Raw genomic sequence first — 15,624 nt, 5'->3', positions numbered from 1 at the left:
ATACTCATGCACCAGTGATTAGAACTATCTAATGTAATTTAAAATCTTTTACTATTGAAATTTTCATTTGTTTTGAAATATACTGTAACATTGGTTTTTGTTCTATCCCAAATCAGATCTCTCTTCTTTCTTTGGCAGGAAGGTACTTTGCTATGCCTAGCCCCCACCAGGTAGTGGTATTCTCCATGGAATGTGTGGGCTTTTCCAAAGCTCTTTCAACCATCAGTTCTCATAGCCCTCCCAGTCTTGCAGGCAAGATATTAGCTTTAGAAATAGGCTTTTACAGTTCAGCTTGCTTTGTGTTGTTTTGGAGGGGTTGGGGTACAGTGGGCCAGTTTTATTCTGTTTGGCACTTAGCAAACTGAAAATTTTCCATTAATCAAGTCATATTTTTGATTTAAAACAATGATTAGCATTTTAAAAAACCATCCTGCTTTTTTATTATGCTTTAAGTTCTTCATTTTGATGTTTTCTATTCCTTAGACTTTAACATATTTTTAAATGTGTAGAAATAAAGAAACGTCAGTGCTAATCATGATAAATCAGACTATGGCTTGAAATGACTGGAAAAACATTTCAAATAAGGCTGCTTTATGTTCTGCATATTATGATTCCAGCCATTAGGGTTTTGGATTTCTAAGTGTTCATAATATCATGTAAAGTAAATATTTTAAACAATTGTATTACCTTTTCTTAACTTTCTAATGTTGTAACTGTAGGTACTGTATTTATTTAAACACAAAAGATTGAAACAAGCTTTTTGACCTGAAAAGAATCTTCATGATGCTTTCTGCCTTTAAGTTTTCTTTTTTTTATTAGCCCATATGTGATAATCTTGGCTGTGAAATTTTTAACAATATTTTAATTTTTGTAACATCTCCTTTCTAATTTTTAAAGAGTAATTTCCTGTGCTTTATTTTTTATATGGATAAAAATAGAAAAGACTAACTTATGAAACTCATGTTGGAATATATACTTCAGATATTTGAATTCATTTAAAAAAATTTCAAAGTCTGAGAGGGAGTACGATTTATAGGTCTACTGAGATTAAAGACTGTGATCTTGTTATTACAACATGTTATAAAGGGATACATTCTTGAAATAGAATGTCCACATACTTGTAAAAAATTAAAAATACATTTTTACTAACCAGTCAGCAAGCCTCAACTTCAACAATTCCTGGAGCATTTCTGAGCACAGATATATAAAAAACCTTACTCAAAGTCCAGGTTGTTCTTTGTTTAACCACTCAGATATAGCTATTTGTAGTTACAAATATCATATAATCAACTCTTATCTCACCACTTACTGAATCCAAAATAATCAAAGTGAAAAAAATTATCTGCATCTGTGTGTTTAACCTCTTGCGTTGGGACATGGTAGCCAAATAATACAGGATACTTAAAAAATGAGGTTTACTTAGTGATGGGGCTGGATATAGCCACATATAGATTATGTGATGCTCATCTGTCTATAAGAACCCAGAAACTATTCTGAATGCAATCAATCATGGATGTAACTGAAGGAGCATGTACAGAAAACATAAATGATATGATTCATCAGTTTGCTAACCAGAAAAAAGAGTACACTCATTTAATGATGAAGCCAAAGTTCTGCTTTTTCTAAAGCTGATTTAGTTTGTGAAGGAACAAGTAGAAAAAGAAAAAAATAGAAAAACAGAGTAAAGGGAAGAAGTGAAGATAGTAGGTAGTAAAGGCAGTAATAGTAATTAGAAGTAGCAGTCCTGTGAGGCAGATAAACTGACAGTTGGAGAGACAAAATCTGAGAACAGAAAATCAACCAAGACAAAGGGACAAGGAGGGGTGGCTTTCAGTATAAGGCAGAGTTCTGAAATCTCAGTTTTTGAAGGCATTATTATGTTGTTCTGAAAGCACACCAACTAAAGCAGCACACCAGCTTGATAAATTTTAGGTTGTAAGTAAGCAGCCCTGTATGTTCAAATTACTGTTGAATGTAATCATGATGTCCTAAGAGTGTAATTAAATTAGTTAATATTCAGTATACATTGTTGACCAAGGGAATAAAATGATGTGTTTTAGAAAAGTTGATCTGAATTCAGCCAAAATTGTTATATATATTGATATATTTTTAGTTTCTAGTGTTTAAATATGGCCAAGTGAAAACTGACAGGTCTAGAATATTTCATTTTCCTGACAACCTATTCATCTATTCAGTGTCAATGTATTGTATATTGAAGATGAAATACATGCTTAGAACCCTCAAAACTCTGTCTTTTAAAAAGTGTTTTCAGGGCTTCCCTGGTGGCACAGTGGTTGAGAGTCCGCCTGCCGATGCAGGGGACACGGGTTCGTGCCCCGGTCCGGGAAGATCCCACATGCCGCAGAGCGGCTGGGCCCGTGAGCCATGGCCGCTGAGCCTGCGCGTCCGGAGCCTGTGCTTCACAACGGGAGAGGCCACAACAGTGAGAGGCCCGCGTACTGCAAAAAAACAAAACAAACAAAAAAAGTGTTTTCATAAGCTTAGTACTATGAGAAGATTTTAAAAGTTACCATTGTTTTCCTTGTTCTGGTATAAATTCTGATTTTAATTTTCTTTGCAATAATGGTCTTACAAACTAAATTATTTTTCTTTCTACATGTCTATTATATACTTAATGCACTTTTAGTGACATAAAATTTAAATATGACTTAAGCTTTGTAATATAAGAAAATGGTAGATGATTTTTATTAGACTTTAACTCAGGTCAGAATTCTTAACAAAAATGTTAAGGTACATAAATCAGTAATTTATTTTTTAATCAAATTTACTTTGTGATTTCTACATATGTTAATGAGGGATTTATTTTTTCTAATTAATTAAAACTATAGTGTGGGTGAATGTTCATGGAGTTCTGAATTATTTTATTATGGTTAATTTTTTTTTTTTTTTGCGGTACGTGGGCCTCTCATTGTTGTGGTGTCTCTCGTTGCGGAGCACAGGCTCCGGACGCGCAGGCTCAGCGGCCATGGCTCACGGGCCCAGCTGCTCCGCGGCATGTGGGATCTTCCGAGACCGGGTCACGAACCCATGTCCCCTGCATCAGCAGGCGGACTCTCAACCACTGCGCCACCAGGGAAGCCCTATTATGGTTAATTTTTAAAGTAGACGATCACCTAAGCAATAGCAGTTTTTGAAAAATTACTTTCTTTTCTGCTAACAGTGAGAAATCCATACTTTTGCTTTTTATTGCATATTGTAAAGCAAAACAAAATCTTTTAAGAATTTTTGTTGTGTTTCATAATAATGTTTGCAGGTATAAGAATTGTCATTATTCCTGTGCATACCTTAGTTTTTCTTTACCCGCTTTCTAACTTCTTCATGCCCCTTATAATTCATAAGCTCTATCTATATCCAAGTTCCTTTTCATTTCTCCCTAATGCTGATTTTTTTCTTTTATTACTAGTAAAGTAGCCATTTACTACCTTAATAATGGAACAGTAGAATCAGTTTGTATCCAAGGAGTGACACAGTTCTTGATATTTTATTATTAGCTTTTTTCAAAAACAAATGGTTAAGCACCCAGCAGCTACACAGTTTCTATTGGTGCCCCTAAGCTTCATGACCACTCAAACCCAACGTGATATAAGCATAAATTTGTCTTAGGTCTTGCTGCAATTTGAGGGTAAAGAAGAGGGAGCATCTACCCTAATGATAAGCTTCAAATTATTTCTTGTTTGCTAGGAGGTATCACTAAGGTCTTAATTTGTAGCATTTCAGGTAATATAACATTCGGTACTGTGAACCTATTTGCCGTTTTTCCCCTGTTGTCCTTGTACATCAGAAATGTTTCGATAAGAAGTTTTATACTTCTGGAATTGAGTCTGTAATTTTAAATGTTTCCCCTCAGTGTGGTTAATTTCTTGTTTTCATGTCAATTATCTGGGTTCACACACTGTACTTGCAAATGTTTTTCTCTCTTAAAAATTTTTTTTTATGTTTTGCTTTAAAAACTCTGCTTTTTTATGACATAGCAAGCTTGGTAAAATCTGTGAATTTAGCATTGTAAGTTTTATTTTTCCCTAAACGTCTGTGTTCATATCACATGCCTTCTAATAATCTAAAAACAAAACAAGCAGAATAGTAATATTTGTCAAGTGATAAATTTATTTTAAAACATAGCATTAATTTTTTTGACAGATTAAAAAATACCCTTATATTCTAAATTTTTTACTCAATGAGAATTTGGTAAAACCACTGTTTAAGTTTTAGAATGTATATAAATGTATACAACAGATATATTAGAAACACGATTGTTAATTATCAATTGCTTATAAGATCAGAGAGAAAAAATTACACATTGAATATGATGGTTCTTTTTAAAGTCATTTGAATGATTACATACCACTTTTTAGCAATCCCTTTGTATACTAATTTTATTCATCTTAATTTATTTTTTCTGAAATAACTAAATTATTCTGTTAGACTCAGCTTGGCTGTAGCTTGATATAATGCATGAGCATGCTGTTTATGCAAGCTAAGTAGCTTCAAGCAATAAAACAAAATTGTATTAAAACACAAATACTTGTATTCCTTTGGAAGGTAAGTGACTTCTTGCTGTAACCATTAAAGAACAATATTGGTGTGCCTTAATATGGGGTCGTTTACCTATCTATTAGACCATGACTAAGTCCAGGAGATCCTTGATTTTCTATTGGTGATTTGCATCTAGTGACTTAGTATTGATTAAAGATTTGTGTAACTTGTTTTTCTTTGCTAATGCCCTTAATACTCTAAGGTAAAATACTAAGAGAATATCGACTGTTAAATGTTTAGAAGTTAAAACAATAAAGATTGCGTTTTCTCCCTCTTCTTTGTTGTTCCATTGACTAGAAAATTCTATCTCCAAGCCATTTCTAAAAGTCTGAATCAGTTTAGTAGGTAGTTTTGGTGTTTGAATTTTTTAATATTTTCAGTGAAAAATTAGTAGTAGTTTTTTAGTAGATAAAAGGCCAAGTGATTACTGAAGAATCTCATAACTGAGTTGTTGCCTTTAATTACCACGGACATCCCATGATATTCTTCCCCCCCCCATGATATTCTTAAAAAACAAAATAGGAAGATGTAGATAATTTAGATAAGTCAACATTCAGAGAGTAAGGGACAAGATGAGATAAAAACAAAGATCGCTATACAAGATGATTTTTGTCTCACTTCCTCCACTATTTTCTTACCTTACTATCATAATAATCTCAGTTTTGTGTATGTACTTATTTGTAGTTAACCTTAGGTCTTATGTAAAAATAGGTGAAATCAGAACAATGAAAATTTTACTTATTTTGTAATACTTTATTTTGTTCTTGTTAGTTTCTTCACTAGTGGAAGAAGGAGAGAAACAGAACAAACGTTTTAGGCCATCAAAAATGTCTTGCAGAGAATCTGCCTCAGTGACCTCTTCCTCACCACCATTAAGCCAGGAATCACTGATAGTTAAAGAGAAGTTCATTCCACCTGAGCTCAGTATCTGGGACTATTTCATTGCCAAGGTAATACAAGTGTTATCCAGATGATTATTTGTGTAGTTAAACAGAAATGAAACTGTTTAAAATAAGTGTAATTGTTGGCGTTTCCAAATATTTTTCCACACTGGTTAAGAAAATTTTCATTTTATCAGGGTACATTATCACAAAATATACCCTAAAATATTTTGGACATATTTCAACCAGGTTTTAAGGCAGTTCTTTTATAAATTATGATTTTTGCATTTTAAACAAAGCAAAGATGAAAAGATAAATTGGTTAGCACCTTAATGCTTGATAGTAATTAAGGAATCAAGACTGCCAGAAGTCAAAGTGCCATCCATACTCTAATTCCTTTTCTATACCCCAGGCAGTCCTGCATTGTCCTGATATACACAGATTTCAGTTTTTAGTTAAATAACATCAGTCCCTCAACAACACTGTTCAACTTTAAAGTTACCACAATTTATTAAATATGAGAAATCGCATAAAGTACAAACTTTCCTGCTAGCTATTCAGTCCACAAATCACTATGTAAATAACAGTTGCACCTCATGATCAGTGACCAATCACAACAGTTCTTTCAAAGTCTGTCAGTGATTGGTCATTTAGTACCTGTTATTCAGTATTCAGTTCATACACAGAAAAGCATGTGGTTGTCTTGCCTCCTTATCTCCCATAATAAACACAAGTGACATTTTACAAAACTGGCTAATCAGAAGAGGGAATTGGCTAACACAGATAAAAGTGCAACTGAAAAATGAAAAGTGATAGTACTGGAAGTGAAATTCAAATCAAATATAGGTAAAGTTATAGAAGAAATAGCTAACTTTGGGAATGCTGACATTGCTGCCATTTGATAGACTGTAGATGTACAGCCAAAGGCAATTAGTAAAGGCCAGCTTATCAACCTAAATGAGGAAAGTGTGACAAAAGGATGAAGATGTCCCAGAGATAGTGAAATTGGCAAAACACTTCACATTAAAAGAACTCTGGGTAATATTTCACAACATTGAAAGTGCAAAGAGTAAAAAGTTGGATGCTGATACAAACTTAGAAAGGAGTATGACTATTTGCTAACGATTAGAAAAGAAGCTTGCTTTGATTCCTGAGTTAGAAGAAGGCCAGCACTGTTCAAAGTACTCTTGATAAATTTCTTACAAAGAAATAAAACACTTTAATTCTCACTGTTTCTAATTTTTTAATTACAGTGTACTAAATAAGTATTATTTTTACTATTTTTTTCATTTTCCTATACATTTATAGCTGACATTTTTAATGTTCTGACAAATCTTTAAATGATCACAGAACATTTGTAATTTTTTCATGCTTCAGGGTAAAAAAGGGCATTTATATCACCTTGTTTCACATTGCCTTTTGCAGTCATTGATTCATTCAACAGATGTTTATTATGTACTCTTTATATTGGAATATCTTTATTTCATCTTCATTTTTAAAGCATAGTTTTACTTTTGCTGGGTATATGATTCTTGATTAGCAAGGCCTTCTTTAGTTGTCTTGTTCCTGGATCTGGTTAAATTTCTGGCTGGTCTGCCCTTGCTCCAATCTGTATCTCAGCCTCAGGCTAGTTGAAATGTTAGCCTTCCCTAATTGTTTGCTGCTGAGAACTCTTGTTTATGACAATGCTGCTGGGCATGGAATTCGTTTTTTTTTTTTTAATTGAAGTATAGTTGATTTACAATGTTGTGTTAATTTCTACTGTACAGCAAAGTGATTCAAGTATTCATTTATATACATTCTTTTTCATATTTTTCATATGGTTTATCACATGATATTGAATATAGATTGAGGACCTTGTTGTTTATCCATTCTCTGTATAATAGTTTGCATCCCCTAATCCCAAACTCCCAATCCCTACCCCACCTCCCTCTTGGCAACCACAAGTCTGTTCTCTACGTCTGTGAGTCTGTTTCTGTTTCGTAGATAAGTTCATTTATGTCATATTTTAGATTCCACATTTAAGTGATATCTTATGGTATTTATCTTTCTGTTTCTGACTTACTTCACTTCTTATAATCTCTAGGTTCATCCATGTTGCTGCAAATGTCATTTCATTCTTTTTTATGGCTGAGTAGTATTCCATTATATATATGTGCCACATCTTCTTTATCCATTCATCTGTCAATGGATATTTAGGTTGTTTCCATGTCTTGGCTGTTGTAAATGGTGCTGCATTGAACATTGGGGTGCATGTATCTTTTCGAATTATAGTTTTCTCTGGATTTATGGGCATGGAATTCTTATTAAAGTCAGCCCCCTCTGGCCAGGCCGCAGAGTTCTTTGTCCTCACAGGCTGCTGGCCCTGATAGAACAAATGGGCCACAGAGGGCAGGGGTTGGGTTAGGAGTACCCCCTGGCCAAAATGCCAGATGCTCACTTTTTACCAGAGATTCAGTAGTTTTTCTTAAATAAATACTTCTCTGTGTGTTGTTTGTATTTGATCAGTTTCCAGTATCTTTAAATGGTTGTTTTTGACAACTTTTTCCAGTTTTATTACTGCTTTTTGGGAAGAGGACTTACCAAACTCATCCCTCAGCTTTTCCAGAATTTCTGCCCTCCCTGCTATATTTCTTCATTGGGCTTCTTTGGACCCAAGATTTTATAAGTTTTCTTTTCAAATTTCCCACGTCTCTTCTTTCATCCTCACTCTTAACTGATGACATCATCTTATGTCATTAAAAAAAAAATAGAACCAGACAGAAGTCTTTCATCATTCTGTCATGAAGCCCTCATCTTGTTCTCTCTTGTTACTATCAAGGAAGCATCCTTCCTATCAAAGATTCAGTGCTATTCTGAATCCTATCCTTGCTTTTCTTCTCTAGTCTTCTCTCTTCACTATTGGCTCTTCCCATCAGAACAGAAATGTGCTCTACTGTCTCCCATTCCAAATCCTGCTTTGATCCCAAAACTTTTTCGAACTATTATCCTATTTCTCTGCTTCCCATCCTCCTTCAGCTTTTCAAAACTGTAAACACATTATCTTTCTATTACCATAGGTCCCGTTCATATTTACCCATTGTATGACTTGTGACACAACTACCCCACTGAACCTGCTGTTGTTGAGATTCAGGTGGTATCCATGTTATCAAGTATAGGAAACTTCTTTGTCATCATCTTATTTGACTTCTTAGCAGTATTCAACCCATGTGACTATTTCCTCCTTTTTGAATTACTTTTCTCTCTTGTTCTATTGATACCAGTCTCTTCTAGTTTATTTCCTAACCTTACTATTTATTCCTTCATAGTCTTCTTTCTTCTTCCTTTTCTACCTGACCTGTGAATCTTGATCTTCTTCAGGATTTAGGTTTCTGATATCTATTTTCTTTAGTACTTCCCATGTCACAACCAAAGTCCTCCCATTTTAGTAAACGGCATCTTCATCCTTATAGTTGCTCAAGCCAGAAACCAAGAAATCGTCTTTTCCTTCTCTTTCCCTTGCTCTCCAAATTGATCAGTAAGTCTGTGCTTTCCCCCAAATATACCTTGAATGTGTTATTTCTCTCCATCTCTATCACACACCTGTATCCAGACTGCCAACTCTTGCCTTAGTTACTGATGTCTCCATTTCTTGTCTTGCCATTTGACTTTTCTCTCATAAGGCTATGGTCATAGTAACATTCCTAAAGTATAAATCTCAATACCTATCCTCTTAAAACTCATCAGTGGCATTCCATTACACTCTTTACTGTGTTGTACAAAAACCCTACCTGATCTGTCATCTGCTGTTCTCTTCAACTTTTCTCCCAACATTATCCTCTTGCTTTAGTAGGCTTCAGCCAAACTTCTTTTTTTTTTCCATACCAAACTCTTTTACCTTATTAAAGCCTTTTTACATACCATATCTACTACCTAAAATGCTTTTCTTCCCTCTTGTTAAATGGCTTATTCCTTCTTGTCCTTTAGGTCTCACTTAAATGACACTTTTCAAAGAGGCCTTTCATGATCAGCTTATCTCACCTCTTGTTAATATTCTTTTTTTTTTTATCATATTAGGTGTTTTCTTAATATTTATTTTTTTATTTTTATTTTTGGCTGAGTCTGGACTTAGCTGCTGCACGCAGGATTTTTCACTGAGGCACACGGGCTTCTCTCTAGTTGTGGTGGGCAGGCTCCAGAGTGTGTGGGCTTAGTTGCTCCATGGCATGTGGGATCTTAGTTCCCCGACCAGGGATCGAACCCACCTCCTCTGCATTGGAAGGCAGATTCTTAACCACTGGACCACCAGGGAAGTCCCTTGTTAATATTCTTGATCCCAGTGCTATTTTCTTCTTTATAACAGCTAAATACAATTTATATTTAGTTTTCTATTATTTGCCTGTTTTTTCCCCCACTAAAATATAAGTGCTGTGAGAACAGTGACGATATATATGTCTTCAAATTTCTTACATTGAGTATACTTTTCACACATAGTGGATACTTAATAAATTTTTGTTGATTGGATGAATAAATAAGGGAATTGTGTAAAGTGATGTTGAAGGCATAGAATGTCAAAAAAGTAGCAGCCAAGTACTGGTTACTTTACTTTTTTATAACAAAGTACCCAAAAATGGGATAAATTGCTAATATTAGACTATATAATTGAATGTGTTAAATCAGATAGTTGGATGATAAATTCTGTAACTTTTTTATTTTAGCCTTTTCTACCTGCTTCTCAAAGTAGAGCAGAATATGATTCAGAAGAGAGTCTGGAAAGTGATGACGAAGATGAAGATGTTTTAGCTTCAGATTTCCATCTCCAAGAGCATTCTAATTCAAATTCATATAGGTATGGAATATTTCATTTTAAGCTTCTTTAAAAAAATTCATTATTTTGAAAATAATACATGAAATTAATAGCTTGGTGAATTATATTATAACCCAGATCTATTTAGCTGAAATTGTTAAATTCCTTTCCTTAACTATAATTCCACAGTTAAGTTTTGATTACCCTTGAATGGACAATCTGTACTTTTTTTCAGTTCTCATAAATCTTGCTATCATATCATTCCTTACCCTTTGCTCCCTACAATAAACAAACTGCATTGTTTTAGCCTAAAAGATCTAATGTCTCTTCAGTACACTAGTACTCAAAGATGTCAGTGATTTCTGTCTTAAAAATGGCGTATGTGGAACACATATAAAAATTATAAATGTTCAAATACCCTCAAAGCTCCAATGCTACATTATTATCCTTACATGTGTAAGTGATAGTATGATATGTTGTTTGTATCTGAAAGGTATATATATTTTATTATGACATGGTATGTTAATTGTGTGATGGAAAAATATAAATTTTCCAAAAGAAACAAGTAAGTATATTAGGGAAAATGAAGTACTCCTTTATCGAAAAGAAAAGTTTTTATGAGATTTTTTAAAAATTAATTTTTATTGGAGTATAGTTGATTTGCAGTGTTATGTTAGTTTCTGCTGTACAGCAAAGGCAATCAGTTATACATATACATATATCCACTCTTTTAGATTCTTTTCCCATATAGGTCATTACAGAGTATTGAGTAGAGTTCCCTGTGCTATACAGTAGGTTCTTATTAGTTATCTGTTTTATATATAGTAGTCTGTATATGTCAATCTCAGTCTCCCAATTTATCCCTCCCCCGCTTTATCCTTTTTCACCTTGGTAACCATAAGTTTGTTTTCTACATCTGTGACTTTATTTCTGTTTTGTAAATAAGTCCATTTGTACTATTGTTTTAGATTCCACATATAAGCGATATCATATAGTATTTGTCTTTGTTTGATTTACTTCACTCAGTATGACTATCTCTAGGTCCATCCATGTCGCTGCAAATGGCATTATTTCATTCCTTTTTGTGGCTGAGTAATATTCCATTGTATATATGTTCCACATCTTCTTTATCCATTCCTCTCTCAGTGGACATATAGGTTGCTTCCATGTCCTGGCTATTGTAAATAGTGCTACAATGAACGTTGGGGTGCATGTATCTTTTCAAATGATAGTTTTCTCCAGATATATGCCCAGGAGTGGAATTGCTGGATCATGGTATAGTAGCTCTATTTTTAGTTTTTTAAAGAACCTTCATACTGTTTGCGATAGTGACTATCAATTTACCAATCTACATTCCCACCAACAGTGTACAAGGGTTCCCTTTTCTCCCCACCCTCTCCAGCATTTATTGTTTGTAGATTTTTTGATGATGGCTCTTCTGACCAGTGTGAAGTGATTCCTCATTGTAGTTTTGATTTGCATTTCTCTAATAATTAGCAGTGTTGAGCATCTTTTCATGTGCTTTTTCGCCATCTGTATGTCTTCTTTGGAGAAATGTCAATTTAGATTTTCCACCCATTTTTTGATTGGGTTGTTTGTTTTTTTGATATTGAGCTACATGAGCTGTTTGATATTTTAGAGATTAATCCCTTGTTGGCCACTTAGTTTGCAAGTATTTTCTCCCATTCTGAGGGTTGTCTTTTTGTTTTGTTTATGGTTTCCTTTGCTGTGCAAAAGCTTTTAAGTTTAATGAGGTCCCATTTGTTTATTTTTGGTTTTATTTTCACTACTCTTGGCAATGAGTCAAAAAGATCTTGCTGCAATTTATATGAGAGAGTGTTCTGCCTTTGTTTTCCTCTCATAGTTTTATAGTATCCTGCCTTACATTTAGGTCTTTAATCCATTTTGAGTATGTTTTTGTGTATGGTATTTGAGAATGTTCTAATTTCATTCTTTTACATATAGCTGTCCAGTTTTCTCAGCACCATTTATTGAAGAGACCGTCTTTTCTCCATTGTATATTCTTGCCTTCTTACTCATAGATTAGGTGACCGTAGATGGGTGGGTTTATCTCTGGGCTTTCTATCCTGTTCCATTGATCTGTATGTCAGTCTTTGTGCCAGTACCATACTGTTTTGATTATGGTGGCTTCATAGTATAGTCTGAAGTCAGGGAGTGTGATTCCTCCAGCTCCGTCTTTCTCTCTCAGGATTGCTTTGGCTATTCGAGGTCTTTTGTGTTTCCATACAAATTGTAAAATTTCTGTTCTGATTCTGTGAAAAATGTTATTGGTAATTTGATAGGGATTGCACTGATTCTATAGATTACTTTGGGTAGTATGGTCATTTTGACAATATTGATTCTTCCAATCCAAAAACATGGTATATCTCTCCATCTGTTTGTGTCATCTTTAATTTCTTTCATCAGTATCTTATAGTTTTCTGAGTACAGGTCTTTTGCCTCCTTAGGTAGGTTTATTCCTAGGTGTTCTATTCTTTTGATGAGATGGTAAATGGGATTGTTTCCTTAATTTCTCTTTCTGATCTTTCATTGTTAGTGTATAGGAATGCAAGAGATTTCTGTGTATTAATTTTGTATGCTGCAACTTTACCAAATTCATTGACAAGCTCTAGTAGTTTTCTGTTAGCATCTTTAGGATTTTCTGTGTGTAGTATCATGTCATGTGCAAATAGTGACAGTTTTACTTCTTCTTTTCCAGTTTGGATTCCTTTTATTTCTTTTTCTTCTTTGATTGCTGTAGCTAGGACTTCCAAAACTATGTTGAATAAAAGTGGCAAGAGTGGGCATCCTTGTCTTATTCCTAATGTTAGAGGAAATGCTTTCAGCATTTCACCATTGAGTGTGATGTTAGCTGTAGGTTTGTCATATATGGCCTTTATTATGTTGAGGTATGTTCTCTCTATGCCCACTTTTCTGGAGAGTTTTTATCATAAATGGGTGTTGAATTTTGTCAAAAGCTTTTTCTGTGTCTATTGAGATGATATATGGTTTTTATTTTTTAGTTTGTTAATGTGGTGTATCACATTGATTGATTTGCGTATATTGAAGTATCCTTGCGTATACTGAAGTATCCTTGCATCCCTGGGATAAATCCCACTTGATCATGGTATATGATCCTTTTAATGTGTTGTTGGATTTGATTTGCTAGTATTTTGTTGAGGATTTTTGTGTCTATGTTCATCAGTGATATTGGCCTGTAATTTTCCTTTTTTGTGATGTCTTTGTCTGGTGTTGGTGCCAGTATGAGATTTTTATTTGCTGGTGTCCTGTGTTAACCTGATTTTGTTTTTTTGAATATATGGAATATTTACATGGCTCAAAAGTCAATCTGTGTAACTCAACAACAAAATAACCCAAATAACCCAATTAAAAATGGGCAAATAAGTTGAACAGATACTTTTCAAAATAAGCACATGAAAAGATTCTCACTATCACAGATTATTGAGGAAATACAAATAAAAACCACAATGAAAGATCCCCTCACACCCATTAGATTGGCTATTATCAAAAAAAACCAGAAAATCACAATGTTGGCAAGGGTGTGGAGAGATTGAAACCCTTGTGCACTGTTGGTAGGAATGTGAACTGGTGCAACCACTGTGGAAAACAGTATGACAGTTCCTCAAAAATTAAAAGTAGAATTACCATGTGACCCAGCAGTTTCCCTTCTGGATATATACCACAAGAAGTTGAAAGCAGGTGTTGAACTGGTAGTAGTACACTCATGCTCATAATAGCATTATTCATAATAGCCAAGGGATAATTGCAACTCAGGTGTCTGTCAGCAAATTGAATGCAATAAAGAATGTGGTAGATACATAGAGTAGAATATTATTCAGCCTTTAAAAGGACGGAAATTCTGACACATGCTACAATATGGATGAATCTTGAGGACATTTTGCTAGGTAAAATAAACCAGGCACAAAAAGACAAATGCTTGTATAATTCCACTTATGTAAGATACCTAGAATAGTCAAATTCATAGAGACAGAAAGTAGAATGCTGGTTGCCAGGGCTTAGGAGATGGGGAAAATGGGGAGTTATTGTTTAATGGTTATAGAGTTTCAGTTTTTCAAGATGAAAAGAATTCTGGAAATGGATGGTGGTAGTGGCTGCACAATATGAATGTACTTAATGTCACTGAACTGTACACTTAAAGGTAGTTAAGATGTCATATGTATTTTACCACAATTTAGAGTAGTAAAAAATCAGTGCTCTAAGAAATAAATTTTTTGCTTGAAAAAAAAATGCCAAAGTATCTTTTTTTAATTAAAAAAAGGAAATCTGTATAAAAATATAAAATCTGAAGTCTCATATCCCTTCCACTTGAGTCCTCCTCTACACCCTTTACAGATACTTACTAGTTTCTGGTTTATCCTTCTGTTTTCAAAAATAAGGGTGTGTGTGTGTCTCTGTGTGTGTGTAAAATTTATTTCCGCTGCTTTCTTACACAGAAGGTAGCAGGTAGCATACTATATATAATGTTTATAACTTGCTTTTTACTTATTAATACATGCTGGGGTTCACCCCATGTTAACATTTAGACATCCTTTTGGCTACCCTAAAATATTCCATGATTCAGAGCTAGTTATTCAACTATTACAATTACTCTGATGGGTAATTTGGTTGTTTCTACTCTTTTGCTGTTCTAGATAATGCTGACATGAGTAACTGCATGCATATATTGTTTTGTTTTTGTGGAGGTATATCTTCAGGGTAGATTCCTGGTAGTGAGTTGTTGGAATAAAGAGTGTGTAGTCTTCTCAATCCCTAAGTAAATGTTTAACAGATCTACTGTTGCTTTGTTTTTAGTTGGTCATTGATGCGTTTGGCAATGGTGCAGTTGGTGCTCAGCAATTTGAAGACTTTCTATCCCTTTGCAGGTCATGATCTTGCAGGTAATAAATAGCTTAACATGAACTTATATTGCATTGCTTTTGATTGACTTATTTGTATTTTTTTCAAGTAGTGGAGAAAACGTTTAGTAACTTCCTAGGGGTCTATCATATTTTTAGGTGCTTTTAGGAGGACAGGGTCCAGGAAAGCAGGGAATCTGAAGCTGATGTGATTGACTGTATTGAGACTGGGTTTATAGCTCTAGCCAAGGTGTTGGAGATTTAATAGTTGTAGACATGTAGGAAACTAAACAAAAGCAAAAATTTAGTAATTATTAACTCTGAGGGAGAAAAAGATTTTACAGGAAAGAAAGGGGCATGATAGTATACCAAGTAGTTCAGCTGTGATCTCTATTTACATATATATAAAACAAGGTAGACACTAGATTATCAATCTAACCAAAAGTTATTATGGATTGTATTGGAATGATGGAGAGAGGGGAAGTTTATTCTCATATTTCATAGTAGTAAATCAGTAGATCATTTC

General features: G+C 34.1%; 1 protein-coding gene across 2 annotated transcripts in view; it reads left to right on the top strand.

Moving 5' to 3' along the window:
* Nucleotides 1-15,624, top strand: part of DMXL1 (Dmx like 1) — a gene marked incomplete at its 5' end in the record, with an annotated part of 135,618 nt that overhangs the window by 68,839 nt on the left and 51,155 nt on the right. For both annotated transcript variants that reach the window (XM_079701865.1, XM_079701864.1), the window contains 3 exons: nucleotides 5,326-5,504; nucleotides 10,133-10,263; nucleotides 15,055-15,140. In XM_079701865.1, coding sequence (XP_079557991.1) covers nucleotides 5,326-5,504; nucleotides 10,133-10,263; nucleotides 15,055-15,140 — 396 coding nt within the window. The remainder of the gene's footprint in view (nucleotides 1-5,325; nucleotides 5,505-10,132; nucleotides 10,264-15,054; nucleotides 15,141-15,624) is intronic.

This window comes from Hyperoodon ampullatus, assembly GCF_949752795.1.
Source record: "Hyperoodon ampullatus genome assembly, chromosome: 4".
Lineage (NCBI taxonomy): Eukaryota > Metazoa > Chordata > Mammalia > Artiodactyla > Ziphiidae > Hyperoodon > Hyperoodon ampullatus.
Note: the sequence above shows the minus strand (reverse complement) of the source record. Positions and strands in the feature narration are given on the sequence as shown.